The 16,522-nt window shown below is 37.8% G+C and overlaps 2 protein-coding genes across 3 annotated transcripts; both read right to left on the bottom strand.

Annotated features, from left to right (window-relative positions):
* Positions 1-5,480: 5,480 nt before the first annotated feature.
* LOC137729968 (succinate dehydrogenase assembly factor 1, mitochondrial) lies at positions 5,481-7,096 on the bottom strand. 2 transcript variants are annotated; one of them, XM_068469019.1, is made up of 2 exons: positions 7,004-7,096; positions 5,481-6,101 (listed from the first exon to the last, which is right to left on the bottom strand). In XM_068469019.1, exon 2 carries the CDS (start codon positions 5,998-6,000, stop codon positions 5,701-5,703), a length of 300 nt encoding a protein of 99 aa, XP_068325120.1. In that variant the 5' UTR covers positions 6,001-6,101; positions 7,004-7,096; the 3' UTR covers positions 5,481-5,700. The 2 variants fall into 2 exon arrangements, with proteins under 2 accessions (XP_068325120.1, XP_068325119.1); XM_068469018.1 differs by having other exon boundaries at positions 6,934-7,079.
* A 763-nt stretch (positions 7,097-7,859) lies between these two features.
* LOC137727497 (pentatricopeptide repeat-containing protein At4g14820-like) lies at positions 7,860-8,486 on the bottom strand. The gene is made up of 2 exons (XM_068466348.1): positions 8,172-8,486; positions 7,860-8,045 (listed from the first exon to the last, which is right to left on the bottom strand). The coding sequence occupies exons 1-2, from the start codon at positions 8,484-8,486 to the stop codon at positions 7,860-7,862; spliced, it is 501 nt and encodes a 166-aa protein (XP_068322449.1).
* Between the last annotated feature and the right edge of the window lie 8,036 nt (positions 8,487-16,522).

Here is a 16,522-nt window from a genome sequence, read left to right as displayed (position 1 = left end):
CATGTTACTGCTCTTTTCTTACTACTACTACTGCTGAAGTTGCTGTCTTTTGGGTATATTATCATGGATACGATATGTTCGAAATACGGTATATCATTTTTTTGAACGTCATTTTAGTTAAAAGAACGTTGCTGCGTGGTATAGAGGATTAGATTGGAATGGATTACTCTCTAAATTCAAGGTGTATTAAAGATAGAGGAAAATGATTTTTTTTTCTTGAGTGGATTAGAATGGGATTATACGTGAAGGAAACTTCTCCATTTTAATCTTAACATTTTGAGGAGGATTGGAATGGATAAATTTTCTTCTTAAGTAATTCATCTTATAAACACATTATAGAGATGAGGTACTAAAATTGCAAAAACCAACTAGACTTGGAAAACAATTTAATTATATATCATGAGTACATCGTTATCATGGCCTTCCATCAATAATGTTAAGTGGAGAGAAACTTATATATGTCATTGTATCATTGACACGAAACACGATGATAAAAGTTTACCCGTACCATGTAAGTCCATCTTCTAGACTCGCGCTGCAAGCCAATACGGTTGCTAACTTTGTATATATGTTTTTCCAATGAATGAGAAATTATCTTTTCCATCGTATCAGTTTATAATTCTTAGAAAAGTAGACATAAGTAGTCAAATTAATTAAACCAGTATATTTTTCTTCTGCACCCAAGTTCGAGTCATACAAGATCAGAGTAAAATATGACATATGACTATATTAAAAATAGAATATGACATATGACTGTTAAAAATATTGACCATAGAGACATGGTTCAGTATTTTGAGTGAGAACTGACCCTACCACTTTGAGATAGAGTGCAGTGCCCATCTCCTTCCAACTCCTCTTGTCCCTAAGAGCCCGCATAAATTTAAAGATTATCTTTCACCCGACATTCTTCCAACTTTTACGATTTTATAACTCTCAGACACACATTCGCTGAAAATTTCTTTTATATAGGGAATAGTTCTCTTCTCTGTGCGGGACTTAACTAGCTATATCGAATGCTCAGAAAGTTTGTTAGTAAATATCACAAGGAAAATGCATTCGATCCTTTGTAATCATTCACTCATCTCGTTTGTGGTATGATTAATCATAGACTGCTCAATGACAGACTAGCACTGTGAATAATTGAAGACGGCTGCCGTTTACAAGTGTTTGTTTTGAATATCTATTCATTACAAATATTGAATTTTTATGTTATAGTCTCTGCGTCATTATGACATGAACCGATGAGCTAATTTGGTATAATTCATAATTATACAAAAACATATATGTCATAGTATCAAAATGGAAGTTTGTAAGGAAGCCAGGACTTTTTTTTTTTTTTTTTGATAATAATGTGATATTGAATTAATCATTGACATAATTGTATCTAAATCGTATCTTGCAAGTGAAAATGAAGACTATTAAATCATATTAGTCGTTAGCCAAGACTTAATTCTTTTTTACTTAAGTTTGAGAGGTGTTTTTTTGGAAGGATCTGATCCGAAACAATGTTTCCAATTTCGGTTTCAAAATTTTGGAATCAAATCGGATTGGACCACAATTTTTAAATTCGAAATTGTTGGCATATTCGGAAATTTGAAATTCAGAGTAATCTAGGAGATTTCGTAATATAATTCACAAATTCATATATTTTATAAGTTTTTGAATATCCTCTAATTTTTTATACATGCAACTTATTGTACTCTTTTCTTAATATTTGGTGTACGCTTATGTATAAATTCAATTAATTTGTGGTATACTAGTATATATGCTTATGCTTTTTAATACGTAAGCGTATGTATAACATAAAAATAATGAACAAATTGGATCCAAAACTAACAATAAAATCCAAAAATTGATTACAAAATATATAATTGAGAAAACAACTATAAAAAAAATAAGAATATTTCGGAAAGTTATTTTATCGGAATAAGTTTAAAACACTTGGAAAAAGTTCAGATGAAAATCCCTATATGCATACCAATTTTTGTTCCAATTTTTCGGAATAAAATTTTTTACTGTCGAAATCGAAATCATTATTCCAACTTTTAACCCTACACAGTTGATTAATTTAAGGAGGCAGATTCTTTGTCCTCCCGTGCCCTCTTGTTTGTGTGGTCACAATTAAGTCACGTCAATATTTTATATTACTATTCTTTTTTGTCTTATTATCTCTATAAAAAAATATATAAAATGTTGACGTGGTTTAACCGTGACCATATAAAACAGAAGAACACGAAAGGGCAAGAAAAATGAAAGGACAGAGAATCTGCCTCCTTAATTTAATCATGTCTTCTGTGATTGTCGGAATGAATTCACTTCTGAACTAAGGGATGGACCTCTATAACTAGGAAAATGTGGTGCTCTAATCACAACCCTTTTCATAAAAATATACTAATATCTCACTGACACCACTGGTAGCCATTACTTTTTGTTGTAAAACTATTTCTTTTGTTGGCAAAATAGCATACAAAAAGTGTCGAGATGCTTCCTTTGAACTCCTTTAGAATTTTTCTCATCAACTTTAAAATAGCTAGGCTTGTTTGTTTTGCTATGAGTAATCTCAAAAAAAGGAAAAGCAAACTCTCCCCTCGTGCTTGCATGATTGAAATTCAATACTAACAATAAATAATAAAGCTATAATTTTAAGTTGGGTTTTCTCGACCATAGGCTTAAAAAGTTTGTACCGGTTTAAAGAGTAAAATTTCTACTATTGTAGTTCGACAACCAAGTCTTACACGTAGTTTGACTCGCCTAATCTATTATCATCTTTTTAAAGAAAAAGAATGGAAATCTCCACCCTACCTATATACAGTATGTGTGCACTGGCGCAGATATATTATATGGGGACACATAAAATTTTGTAAAGGTTTTTTTTTCTTTGAAAAGAGGACTCGTATTGATCTCATTTAATGAGATAAGACTTAAATGTTATTTTTGTTGTAAAAAGATGATCAGCTGATGGCAAAGCCACAACAATCCACATTTGCCACCAACAATCCACATTTGCCACCAGCAATCCACCTTACAAGGTCGGAAAAATTCACAAAGGCGTCTCGGCTTCTCATACATAAAATTCTGCAAATCAAAGTTTGGTGAACTTATTTTATTGTTAGGTCACAAATTGTACAAGTGGCATTACTAATTATACCACTATGAACAACTCTGACAACAAGAATTTGTTACCAGACATGGAAAAATTAAATTTTATACCCAACAAAGGAGGGTCCAAGGATATAATAAATTAAAAAATTTAAAAATTTAAAAAAAAAAAAATCCCTAAAAATGTACCTTTTCACTCGAACAGATTCTACACAAAGAGAGCAACCACATGAGCTGCTTCAAACAGATTTTAGAATAATCAAATGCCCCATTGTCTGCCATTGCCACCCTTTCCTCGAGCAACACGAGTTGGCAGTCTCCATACATTACTCAACATGTCCGCTGCCACCAGTACTTCTAAAGCTGCAACTTCCATCTTTGCAAGTTAAAGCAGCAGCGCCTGTCAGTTTCCACGGTATTATTCCAAATTCTCAACAAAATGTCAACTTCTTGGAGCCAAAAGTGCTTGCTCTTCGCTCTTGTTTTTGCCTTCATTGTTCTCTCAGAAGCATCAAGGTTGCCTAATTGGGATCAGATGCTGCCGAAGAAGCTACCAACTCCAGCGTCGTCTCCCTCCAAAGGCACGAACTCGGCGACAAAATCTTCTTCCAAGGCCTTGGAAGCTACTAGAAATCTCCCTTCATCTGATGGAAAGGTCTAGTCACTGGCCACCACAGTAATATATGAATGAACATCTTTAGTTTCGATTCTATATCTAATCTTCGACAAGTATGCAATCCGCGGCAATGCGCTAATCGGAGGGAAGCACGCAGGGCTTTGAAATTAGTTATATGCTGGTCTGAAGAGGTGCGTAGTTATGAACAAAGTTATATGTCCTTGTAGATTTTTCTTTGACGTAATTAGTCAGCGACGGTAGAGTCTCTTGTAAAGATCAGAGAGTAAATTTATTATTGGATAGGAGGAAATAGCAATCAGAAGTTTTGGGACAGTAAGAGCTATATGTAGAGCTTCTTTTATTTCAAATTTGGCATTCCTTAACGCCCAATATATGTATCACTTCAAATAATTTTGATCTTTCTACTTTTTTTCGTGTAAAACTTGAATAATATTCTGAAATTAATTTCCTCTCAAGGGGACTTTTTAGTACTCACTCAAACTCACCATCCGTGGTGCTGCCTTGATTTTCTCCATTAAATACATCTTTATGAGTTAAACATTATCAGCTTGTTTATAATTTTCATTTACTGAATTTGGAAAACAGATGGGTTCTCTACTTGCTTGAAATATAAGCAAGCATGAGAGAATTATACGGCCCTCGATCAAACGAGAAATCGCTTGAGCAGTGAGCACCATGTCAACGACCATCCTCACTTTTAGTGGTCGATATGATATTGCTCGAGCATCAGTCTGGCTATCAGGCAATAATCAAATTAGTGTCCAGAACAAAACTCACTACAAAGTGGATATTGATAACCAACTCGTTACCGTAAGATGGTGACATATATTATTTTGCAGTTGAAGCCATCTTATACTAAATACATCTTGCTTTTACAAGCTAACGGGCAAGAAACAGGTACCGATTAGGGATCATGTTGCATTTTTCATCTTTAATAATTACTAAAACAGAGTCAAGTTAAGGTTTTGCAAATTTTGAAGCGAATCCGTATTCAAAGTTCTGCATCTATTTTCTTAACAAATTAATGTTGTCGTCTAAAGTAGTGTTTTCGTAGTCTCTCGAGGCAGTTTAAGATAAAATAACCATTCGAAGGTAGGGAGGAGGTGACCGTAGGGCATTTATTTGAAGAACTTCTTCATCGCTTGCCACTGAAAACGAGTAGTGAAGGAGCTTCATCTTTTGAATTGAGGCACACAGGTCCCTCTCGTCTCTTTCTTTTACATTTGTAATCCCAATCCTGGTAAGCTGAGTCATATTTCCCACGAGTCTAACAATGTTTCCTTCTAATTCAACACATGAAAAAATTGCAATTTCTTCAACATACATATATTTGGTGGCGCTTAATTGCGATAAAGATAAAGAAGCTGCAATGCAATCAGTATTCCTTGCTTCAATTTCTGGTCATCTCATCTCTGCTACTGTCACGGTTGATGTTTGGTGCTTAGTTTTTTCGGTACCTAGTTTTGTTTGCTGGGTCTTGCGTCCTTCAGTATTTAAGCTGGGGGCAAAGGGGAGGCACATTCGTTGTTTTTCATTTTTTTCGGTTACATTAGAAGGAACCAAAACCTATAATCTACCTAAACCTAACTCATTACGTGCTTTACTATTCTTCACCGCTTGAGCTAGCCCCAGGGGCTCCTCTTCGTATGATCTTTACTATCGAAGTTGGATGTCCTGCATAACTAAATCATATTCCGATTCTTTTTACACTTTAATTCCATTTCACCATAAACGAATCCAAAAGTCGAAGAACGAAGATTTATTGATAATAAGCAACACAAACAACAGAACTAGGGCGATTACAAGGAATCAAGTTCATCATTATTTGGAAGATAATCGATACAGATTGCATAATTTGGAGTTTTCTAACTAGCATACAATAAGAACTTTCAGCCAAATATTCCTTTTCCTCCATTACCTACATTTGGCTCAACAAATAAATAAGAACAGATGAAACTCTTACTTCAGTGTGTTGGATCCTTCGTTTGAGAGAAACTGACATTTGTAGCTGATAATCCAACAATATCGGGGCTCCTGAGCTGATCAAGCTGTTTCTTACCACGTCGCAGCAAGTACTCAATGTAGAGGAAATTTTTGCGGTCTACTTCCTTTGCATTGCGGCGGAACTCAATTGATACAAGTGACTCAATGCGCTGCCGGTCTTCAGCAGATTTTGTGCGGGCTGCCCTCAGAAACCCTCTGTATAGACTTAGTACTTGCTTCTGCATCCCAGAAAGCCGCCTTGGTGCACTGGAGGGTCCCATTGCGTCTTCTTTTGTTTGGTACCGAATTTTCTTTTGAGAAGAACTTCAAAAGATTATAGCAATTTTTTACCTATGTTGCTTCTGCCGACTCGTATAAGAAACTGATTTCCAGATGCAACCAAATACCAATACAAAGGGAAATTCCAAGTTTTGAATTAGAAAAACAAAACAATGTTCTGCATAACAACCTCTTCAAAATACGTACAATAAATCCAACCGAAGACTCAAACACTAATGCATACGTCTTGCAAGACTGATCACAGATATACTATAGTTCATATCCATAGTTCCATACGGACATGACACGGATGAACCCAGCTTCGATACTTCACCATAAATCCAATCCACAAATTGAACAGGAGACCAACAAAATAAAAAAACTGTCGTCATTGTTCATACTTGTTTTCATGTTATTCTATCTGTACAACAACAACAACCAAGCATTATCCCACTAAATGGGTCGGCTGTATGAATCCTAGAATGCCACTGCACTCGGTTTTGCAACATGTATTCCGTTAGCTCCAATTACTCCATACTCTATTAAACTAAAACAGTTGAATATAGCATTCAATTGATCAATGGCACTGACTCTTTTATTTTTATTTATTATTTATTTTGTTCCGACTCCATGATGGTTTTCTATCATGCACTCCATAAAGGACTTTCATCATACAGGTGGTGGCCATGAGAAAAAAAAAATGCATTCCAGGAAACACATCACAAATTATATACTAAGTTCCACATCATAACGCCATTTTAGTAATACCTAGAAGCTAATTTGCGCGATTTCGTTACAAATTCAGTGTTTTATGCGAAAATTTTAGCAAATACAGACTAGGCAACTCGTAGAAGCAAAATAGTAGCATAGCCTTGTTGTTTCTAATGTCAAATTAAGCAATTGAAAATAAAATAAATCGAAGGGAAAATACACACCTAGATCCCGGAGAAGCAGAAATGCCAAAAACGCAGAGAAAGAGAGTGTACATATATATGTATAACAAACCTTATCGATCCCCTTTTTCCCAGCTTGTTGGGTTTGCCATCATGTGCAGGTTAGTGACGATAGTTAGATGTTTTGCATACCGTAAGAAATTTGTGCTTTGTCACTCTCCAAGTTAAACAAGGAGAATATACCGCTAGGAATTTTCGAACTTAATAATTTGTCACAATAAAAAATAAGCATGTTAATCAATACTTAAATATTAATTTAATTATAAATAATCACATTATTTGATTTACAAAATTTAGTTTAAAATTTTAGTCTCTGTAGCACTATTCTGAGAATAATACATTCTTGTACTTCTCCCAGTTTCGTTATTGTTCTCTCTTTTTTATTTTATTCGTTTATTTTAATTTTATATTAAATAGTATTTTAATTTATTTCACTTTATTTTATAAGGCCAAATTGGGTTAATCATTCTCGTGGTCATACGGTACTTGCATGATGACCTTATGGTGAAAAAAATTAGAAATTAAACTCATGTTATTAAGACTGTTAGTCATTTTAGCCCAAAACAATTTTTTTTTTTTTTTTTTTTTTTTTTTTGTCAATCTCAAGATTTTTGTTGAAGGTATGTTAAAATGCAGGGTAAGATTGTATTTTCATGTCCACATAACCACTCAACTATTGCTGAAAAATTGCACCCCAACATCTTCACCAATCAACAACATGAACTCCAATGATGAGTCCTGATAGGATCCCAAATCTCAGAACCCTATCTCAACCTACAACTAGGGCTGGAAAAAAATCCCAAAAATCCCAAACCAAACCGAAAAAATCCCGATCCCAAACCAAAATTCCCGAAAATTTCGGTATGTCATCCCGAACCAAACCGAAATTTTCGGTATGGGATTCAGTATTACATCTCCATTTTTTCGGTATTCCCATACCGAATGAAGTCATGGATTGCTTTCCCATAAGCCAACTTTCCAGCATGACCACAAGCTGAAAGAATGGCAGAAAGTATCATCTCATCTGGATCTGGCTCCGCATTAGAGTTCTTCATCTCTTCAAACAAAAGGAATGCAGTGTCGAAATGGCCACTCTGAAAACATCAGACCAAATCATACCCGTTAATCATAATACTCCAGGCAACCACATCTCTGCGAGACATTTTATCAAACACCAACCGTGCATCCATGATCCTCCCACAAGCGGCATGCATTCTGACCAACCCGGTCTCCACAAACGGGTCCGAATGAAAACCCAACTTCCAAGCTACACCGTGAATCTCCATCCCTTCACTCAAAGCCGAAGCTCTGGCCACCGCCTTCAGCAGCGGCGGAATGCTGAACCTGTCCACCCCCACATCCTCCCTCCTCATCCTCTCATACACCAAAAGGGCCTTATCGGGCTCAGTGCATCGTGAGAACTCGCGCAGGAGCTTGTTGCACAGATGGATTTGGGGTTTGGGGATTTGGTTGAAGATGGAAAGAGGGTAGTGGAGGCTCGGCGAGAGGGTGCAGGAGGAGAGGAGGACTGCCATTGAGGAAATGGCGGGTATGGATGTGCTTTGCAGTGATAAGACAGGAACACTAACTCTTAACATTTCGGGATTCCCGATTTGTCCCGAAATCCCGAAATTATTTCGGGATTCCCGAAAATTGGGATTCCCGAAAATTTGGTTTGGGATTGGTATTGAATTTGGGATTCCCAAAAATTTCGGTTTGGGAATCGGGACAAGGGTTTCGGTATGGGATCCCATACCGAACCACCCCTACCTACAACTGCAATTGAAATGGTAAATGGAGAAGATGAAGTAGAAGGGAGCAGGGCTTCAATGTATTTTTTTGTGTTTTTATATTTCTTTTGTAAATTCTTGTTTGTACCATACTTGCCCAATCCTAAAACTATCCAGCACTAGTCAACTTCATACTTTCAAGGGCCCACTGAGAGGTTCATGTTGAGGTACCCTTGCCGAAGCACAAGAGTTTCCCTCCACCCAAGAGGCCAATCATGGCACGACATATGTCAACGTCAGAATAAAACTCATAGAGTCATACATCGACCACAGACAAAATTTGGAGACTCTCCTCAACTATAAAAGAAGACCATTCTCCTACAATTAATCCCTAATGTCATTATTGTACTTAAACTAGTCTTTATAACCCACTAATGATGATTATGCTTAAACTTATATATTTGTGTAAACCCTTCACTATTAATGAGAACTCCTCTACTCCGTGGACGTAACCAGACTTAGGGTAAATCACGTACATCTTATGTTTGCTTCCCTATCTTTATCTATTTACATATTATCATCATTAGGTAACCGAAGCGACCGAGCGAAGGTCACAAACTTGACACTTCATATTGTTCCATAGTATTCATTGATTTCATTTGGCGCTGTCTGTGGGAAGCGACACTTATTCCTACTCTCTCTAGTTTTGTCAAGCTGGTTTTCATCGTTCGTACACTCTCATTTGATCAGGCACCCCTCTCTAACATAGGGAGCGAAGGAAGCCACAACACACAGAACGACATTCCCCTTGTGCCTAGTGGAAGGTAACGAAGGAAGAAACATAAGAAGTTTGCTCTTCAGACTAAGGTTAAAGTGCTGGAGGCTCAAAACAACAAGATAGCAATGAAGAATGAGATCATTCAAGAGCAATATGAGAAGCTTTTCGAGATACTCCAAGAGACTAGGCAGACCCAATCACACGAGCCCATTGCCTCTGTGGAAGTCAACCATAACCTGGGTGTCCTCCAACACAAGGGGTTACCTGTCTTCAACATGGATATTCCTAATAAGGAGCAAGCTACTCACCAAGATATTGATCAACATGACACTTTTCTTAACCCAGCTATTTCAAATCAAAGCAAGATAATTGAATGAAGACATCTATTTGCCAAAAAAATGGAAGGGTCAAGAGTTGTTTACCGTTACTGTTGAGACTTCTTAAGGCGGTGTCGACAAAAACCTATCCACTTAGGCTCAATGATCAATGGCCCAATGATCATCGAATGATTTGTTCCCTTACCGCAACCCAGGCATGCCCTCAATCTAGGAAATGAACGACAAGCCTTGGGGCAACAAAAATTCGTATGAAACTTGGGGGACTTTTAATAAGCACATTCTGACAGCCAGTATGTTAAGTCCAAGGAAAGGCCACATGTTCTTGATAGATCTTCCTTACTTTCAAGAAATGATGTAAACTTACAAAAGAAAGCTTCAATAGTGCTTAACTTCACCTAAGACCCCATTTTCCTACCGCTCTTTGAGGAAGTGAACAAGGTGAAGGTCGAGCGTCAGGCCAAGATACCTGACTGGAAACAGCCAAGGCCAGGCCCTCTAACAAGGAGGATCATTTGCATCCCTCTACAAAGAGAAATGAAACAGAAGCTTGGCTTGCAGTTGTATACTGGGAGGGAAGATCTAATTGAACATATCCACCCCTTTGAATCCACCATGACACACCGAAGATACAGTGACGAGGAACGATGTCTTATTTTCCCCTTCATTTTCTCTAATGGAGCTCTTCATTGGTATTGTCATCTTCAACATGATATGGTAGATTCTTTCGATGAGCTAAGTAGACTCTTTGTGGCTCAACACATCTTCCAAGCTGATTGTTTACATTCCGCTGATGAGTTATACACCATTTGTTAGAAATCAGAGAAGTCATTGCTTGAATATGACGGTCGCTTCAACCACGAGTAATCTCGTTGCGCTGAGGCAGATGACAAAACAACACTCAGGGTTTTCGCGGTAAGCATGCGTGAATGCTTCTTCAAGTACATGATCACTGCTAACACTTAGAAGACTTACTCTGAGGTGATGACGAAAGCTCATAATCATGCCTTTGCCAAGGCAAGGACATACCAAGGGAACCATTATATGGTAAACCCTTATCAACAGGTAGGGACCGAATGTCAAGTTCTACCAAATGAGAAAGTTTTGGCCATCCATACACTTATTGCATCCTCTTTTGTCCCACTTAGCAACTTGCGAAGTGACCAAGCTTATTCGCCTTTTGGCAAGAGGAAGAATTTTTACTCTCAGCAAGCTTATTACAATAAGAAGAATAAAGGTTCATATCAACACGATCAGGGGTGAATGTACCTTCAAATGTTATTACCATAGGGTCAAGCATCGTTTTTTCAAACTGGATGATTGGGTACTGAAGAAAAGGCTATCATAGAAAAGCATACGCATTACAAATGTTTTGACCTTCAACCGTTTGGCATCCTTTGTAACACAAACCATTCAACAAATATTTAATGAAGAAGCAATTCAGACAACTTCATCTAAGTCTTTTGCATTCCTAACACTGGAACACTTGGTCTAACTCTGATCTACCTCTATACTCTAACTTAGAGCATCAGCATACGTACTTCAACACCAAGTAAGTGAAACTAAGCGGTATAACCAACATGGTTCACATATCCAAACAATGGATTCTTTCATGCATAGCAAAACATTCATAAACAACATGCATGTCATGAACATCACTCATGTCAATCAACATAAACTTCATACCCTTCAAAACATTCATACATAAGCCAACTGAGCTACGAAAGTGTGTCAACATACATTTTTATTTTCCTTTTGGCATGTGCTACAATGTGCCTTAGCAACTTGCCGTTCTTTCCACCAACCAAGTGATGAATCTATTAATATATTTTTCAAGCACAAACTTTTGCTACAACTATTCAAAAATTTCACAAAGCCCAACATTTTAGCAATCTATGGAACAACAAACATATAAACATAAACATTTCTCTCCATTCACAAGATCCCTATTACATATTATATAATTATTGGTATGCAACTTAAGTATATTATAAACAAAAGCACATTTAAACAATCAAATCCCAAGTATTTTCACACCCCAAAAAAATGGAGGAACGTCGGACCACTGAAGACCCACGACACCCATCAATCTCCATCGTGAAATCCTCACAACCTCCCTCATTCCACCACGGAATTTGCAAAACCAAGAACCCAAAACCTTTATTTTGGCTTTTCCAGAAAATCTTCGCAGCATCCCTTGTGCCTCACTCTTCTTTCCATTCCATCTTACACTTTGCAAAATCAAATCTCCTCACAAATATCTTCAAAGCCTTGTGCGTAATTCTGTCATTTTGCCCTAAAACCCCAATCTCTGTTTCCATCAATCAAGAACTTTAGAGAGAGAAGGTGACACTTTTGGAAAACCTTTCTTGATTGTTTGTTTCTCTCTTTCCGTTGTGGGATTAGAGTTACAACCCTTCGGAGCCGACCTTTCTTCTCGAATCAAAAGGAAATCTGAGAGCTTTTTCTATTCTTCTCAATAGCTTTTGAAAATTACATGAAAAATGGTGGATTCCTCAGAAGAATCAAATCGCAACCGCTGCTTACCCAAGCTGTAACTTGCAGTCATGACTTTCAAATTGTGCAACTCATAAGTATCGGCTTCCCTCTAGCCGCACCGCCTGTAGGTCGGCCTACGAAACCCATATAAAATCGTCAACGTCAAACCCAGGTTGAGGTCGTTGCCCGTTCGATTTGTGGAGTCTCGTCATCAAACCCAGGTCGAAGTCAACACCAAGCTTTGAACTTGTTGTGCCTTAGAAGTAGAATGCAATCTTTTAATGCACTTGTTCTTGATGTGAGAAGAAGAACTTCAATCTTTTAATGCTCTTGTTGTTGATGTGAGAAGAAGAACTTCGGTGTAATGTGCTTGGTGTTGTCTCCTTTGATGTAACTCTTCTTGTGCTATTCGATGCATGCTGCGTTGTCTTCATAGATTGTCATCGGGATATCAACGACGAGGTAAAGATCGCAGGAGCTTTAAATATGGCCTACAACTACTCTTAACCAAAAGCATTCCCAAGTTGCTTCGTGTAAGGTGAGAATTTCAGCATGGTTAAATGAAGTGGCAACTAAGGTCTATTTAGTTAACCTTTAAGAAATTGCGATGCCTCCAACGATAAAGACATAACCTATTTGAGATAGCGTCTTGTGTGGATCCGATAATTATTATGCGTCGGCATAACCAACAAGGCGAGAATGACTCTAGATAAGGGGGTGCGCCATAACTCGAGGATTCGTAAGGATAGAACAAGCCCAGATCCGTAATACCTTTAAGGTAACGAAAAATGTCTTTAACACAAGTCCCATGTCTGCATGTTGGTGCATTACTGTATCTTGCTAAAAGATTAACAGCGAAGGAGATGTCGAGTCTAGTGGATTGACCTAAGTACAATAAAGTGCCTATCGCACTTAGATAAGGAACTTCAGACCCAAAAATCTCTTCATCATTCTCATTCGGACGAAAGAGATCTTGTTTTACATCTAGTGATCGAACGACCTAGGAGTACTCGAAGGCTTCGTTTTATCCTCGTTAAAATGATGCAACACCTTCTTGGTGTAGTTCGATTGATGTACTAAGATTCCATCTGAACGGTGCTCTATCTCAAGACCGAGACAGTATCAAGTATTTCCTAGATTTTTCATATCAAATTTCGACTTCAGGTGCGCAACAGTTCTCATGAGCTCTTCAAGAGTCCCGATAAGATTCATGTCGTCAACATAAACTGCAACAATCGCAAAACTAAAATATTAGTTCTTAATGAACACATAAGGGTATAGTTCATTGTTCACATATCCTTGACTAGTCAAATACTCACTCAGACGATTATACCACATTTTTTCGGATTGCTTTAAACCGTAAAGTGAACGCCTCAGCCGAATTGAGAGCATGTTCTAGGGTTTGGAAATATTTAATCCAGTCAATGTAAGTCATTCGAGAACTTTCATATAAATTTTCGTATCAAGATCCCCTAGAGATACGCAATTATTACGTTTATCAGTTGCATACTCAGTTTTTCAAAAACTACCAAACCGATAAGGTAGCAAAAAGTAATCATATCCATAATGGGTGAATAAGTTTCATCATAGTCAACCTTAGGGTGTTGTGAGAAGCCTTGTGCAACAAGACGAGCTTTGCAACGTACAATTTTGTTCTTCTCATTACGCTTCCGAACGAAAATCCACTTATTGCCAACGAGCTTCACATGTCGAGGAGTAAGAGCTACAGGTCCAAACACCTTACATTTCACAAGCTAATCAAGTTCAACTTAGATTGCTTATTTCCAGTTTGACCAATCAGTTCTATGTCGACATTCATCAACCAAACGAGGTTCAATGTCATCGCTCAACATGATCTCAGCAACTGCTGCATATGTTAATGCATCGTCGATGATTATCTTATTTTTACACCAAACATCATCCAAGCTAGCATAATGGACCAAAAATTCACGATTCTCGAGAGGTGAATTCTCTCTTCAAAGACACTTCTGTAATCTATAATTTCCTCATGAGTTAGATAGAATAAATAGGCGATAATCGGATTCACGATAGGCTTTTTAGGTGCCTGTGTCGTGGGTTTCTTCTTCCGGGGGTGTGAATCTTTTGAACCGAGAGGTATGCCACGCTTTTATGTAAGGGCAGATGATTGGCTAGCTATTAATGTACGTGGATCGGCCAAAGTGGTGTCTCGGGCCTCCAGGAGGGAAGTCCGTCGTACATTTGGTACATTCATCTTTGCAGACACATCCACAGCTGGAATATGTGATCTTGTCACTCACTCTAGATTGGTAAAAGCATCTGGCATGTTATGAGGTATGCTCTGAAGATCTAATATACGTTGCACTTCAGTTCAGACTGAGCAGCGCGGGGATCTAAATGAGACAAAGTGGGAGTTGTCCACGATAATTCGCGTTGTTCTTCAAGAACGATGACATTCTTATCCCCTCTAAATGCGAGAAGATTGTCTCATAGAAGTGACAATCCGCGAAACGAGCGATAAACAGATCACCTTTCAAAGGTTCTAAGTAATAAATAATCGAAGGAGAATCATATCCGACATGGATTTCCATCATTCGCTGAGGCCTTATTTTTGTACATAAGGGCGGCAAAATCGGTACATAAATTGCACAACCAAAAATGTATAGATGCGATATGTCGGGTTCGTATCCAGTAACCAATTGAAGAGCACTATATGGTTGGGTCGCAATAGGCCTCAGGCAGATCAACATGGCTACGTGTAATATTGTATAGCCCTAAGCAGTGATCGGAAGCTTGGTACGTATGACCAACGATCGAGCAATCATTTGTAAGCGTTTAATGAATGCCTCTGCAAGATCGTTCTGGGTATGAACATCAAGTACTGTATGTTCAACTTCAACCCCAACCGACATGCAATAGTCATCAAAAGTTTTATATGTATTCTCCAGCATTATCCAATCGAATAGATTTGATCGGATAATCAGGGTGGTGAGCCCTGAGCTTGATAACCTGAGCCAACAGTTTGGAGAATGCATTGTTCCTTGTGGACAACAAGCACACGTGTGACCAACGTGTGGAAGCGTTAACGAAAACCATAAAATATCTAAATGGTCTGCAGGGAAAGTGATTCGGTCCACAAATGTCCCCCTGAATCCTTTGTAGAAAAATAGGAGGATTCAACCGAATTTTGTCATAAGAAGGCTTAATAATTAGCTTTCCTATGTAGCAAGTTTGACATGTGATTCCTTGAATTAAACCTAAACTTCGGGTTAGTGGATGCCCATGTGATGATTTGAGGATACGGCACACCGCTATTCGTCCAGGGTGTCCCAAACGATCATGCCAAAGTGTAATTTCATGCGTGGTCCCAGAAGTAGGGTCGGCCACATAGTGGCTTTCGATAGGGCTTATGGTTGTAGTATACAGACCATTAAGGATACACTTCATCTTCTCAAGAACACGCTTTTGGCTATATTCGTAGGAAGTTATGCACATAAATTCAACTCCATTTTCTACATAGGTTTTAGCATGATAATTATTATCTCTAATGTCTTTGGAACTCAACAACGTTTTTTTGGAACGTGGAGAATAGAGTGTCTCGTCAATGGTCAAAATTGTACCATTGGACAACATTATACATGCCTTGCCATATCCTTCGATCTGGTTGGATGGGTTTGAGAGGGTTGTCAGAGGTGCATTCTTAGGTATGAAGTTAGTGAAATAGATGCATTCACGCAAAACAGTGTGTGTGATTGCACTATTTATCAAACAACTAACTTTCCCACTGGTCATACCTAGAAATAAAAATTAATTTGAATCAGTCACATGCATATAAGTTTGAAAACTTAAATCCATTCAATTAAATTTTTTCGAGAAAAAGTTTATGAACTTCAGGTTCATAGTACCTATAAACAAACACATATATATACATAAATATGCAACAAGAAAATATGTGAATAGAACTTCAGGTCTATAATTATAATTGAATTAATTATATGGACTTCGGACCAAATTTAAATTGTGGGTGAAAAATTATAAAATCGATAAGGCCTAAAAAAAAAAGGCAATTAAATTCGGGACCTACAATAATGGGCCAAAGACCATAAGTGGACTGAGTAAGTTATACCGTGTAGCCCTGGCCCAAAAATTGGGCTGGGTATAATGTGGGTCGAGCCAACAGAAAAGGATGCAAGCTTTTCTGGGCTGTAGGAGCAGGCCCAACCTTATGGGCAAGATCTAAGAGGGCTCTG

This window comes from Pyrus communis, chromosome 3 (genome assembly GCF_963583255.1).
Source record: "Pyrus communis chromosome 3, drPyrComm1.1, whole genome shotgun sequence".
NCBI classification, from domain to species: domain Eukaryota; kingdom Viridiplantae; phylum Streptophyta; class Magnoliopsida; order Rosales; family Rosaceae; genus Pyrus; species Pyrus communis.
Note: the sequence above shows the minus strand (reverse complement) of the source record. Positions and strands in the feature narration are given on the sequence as shown.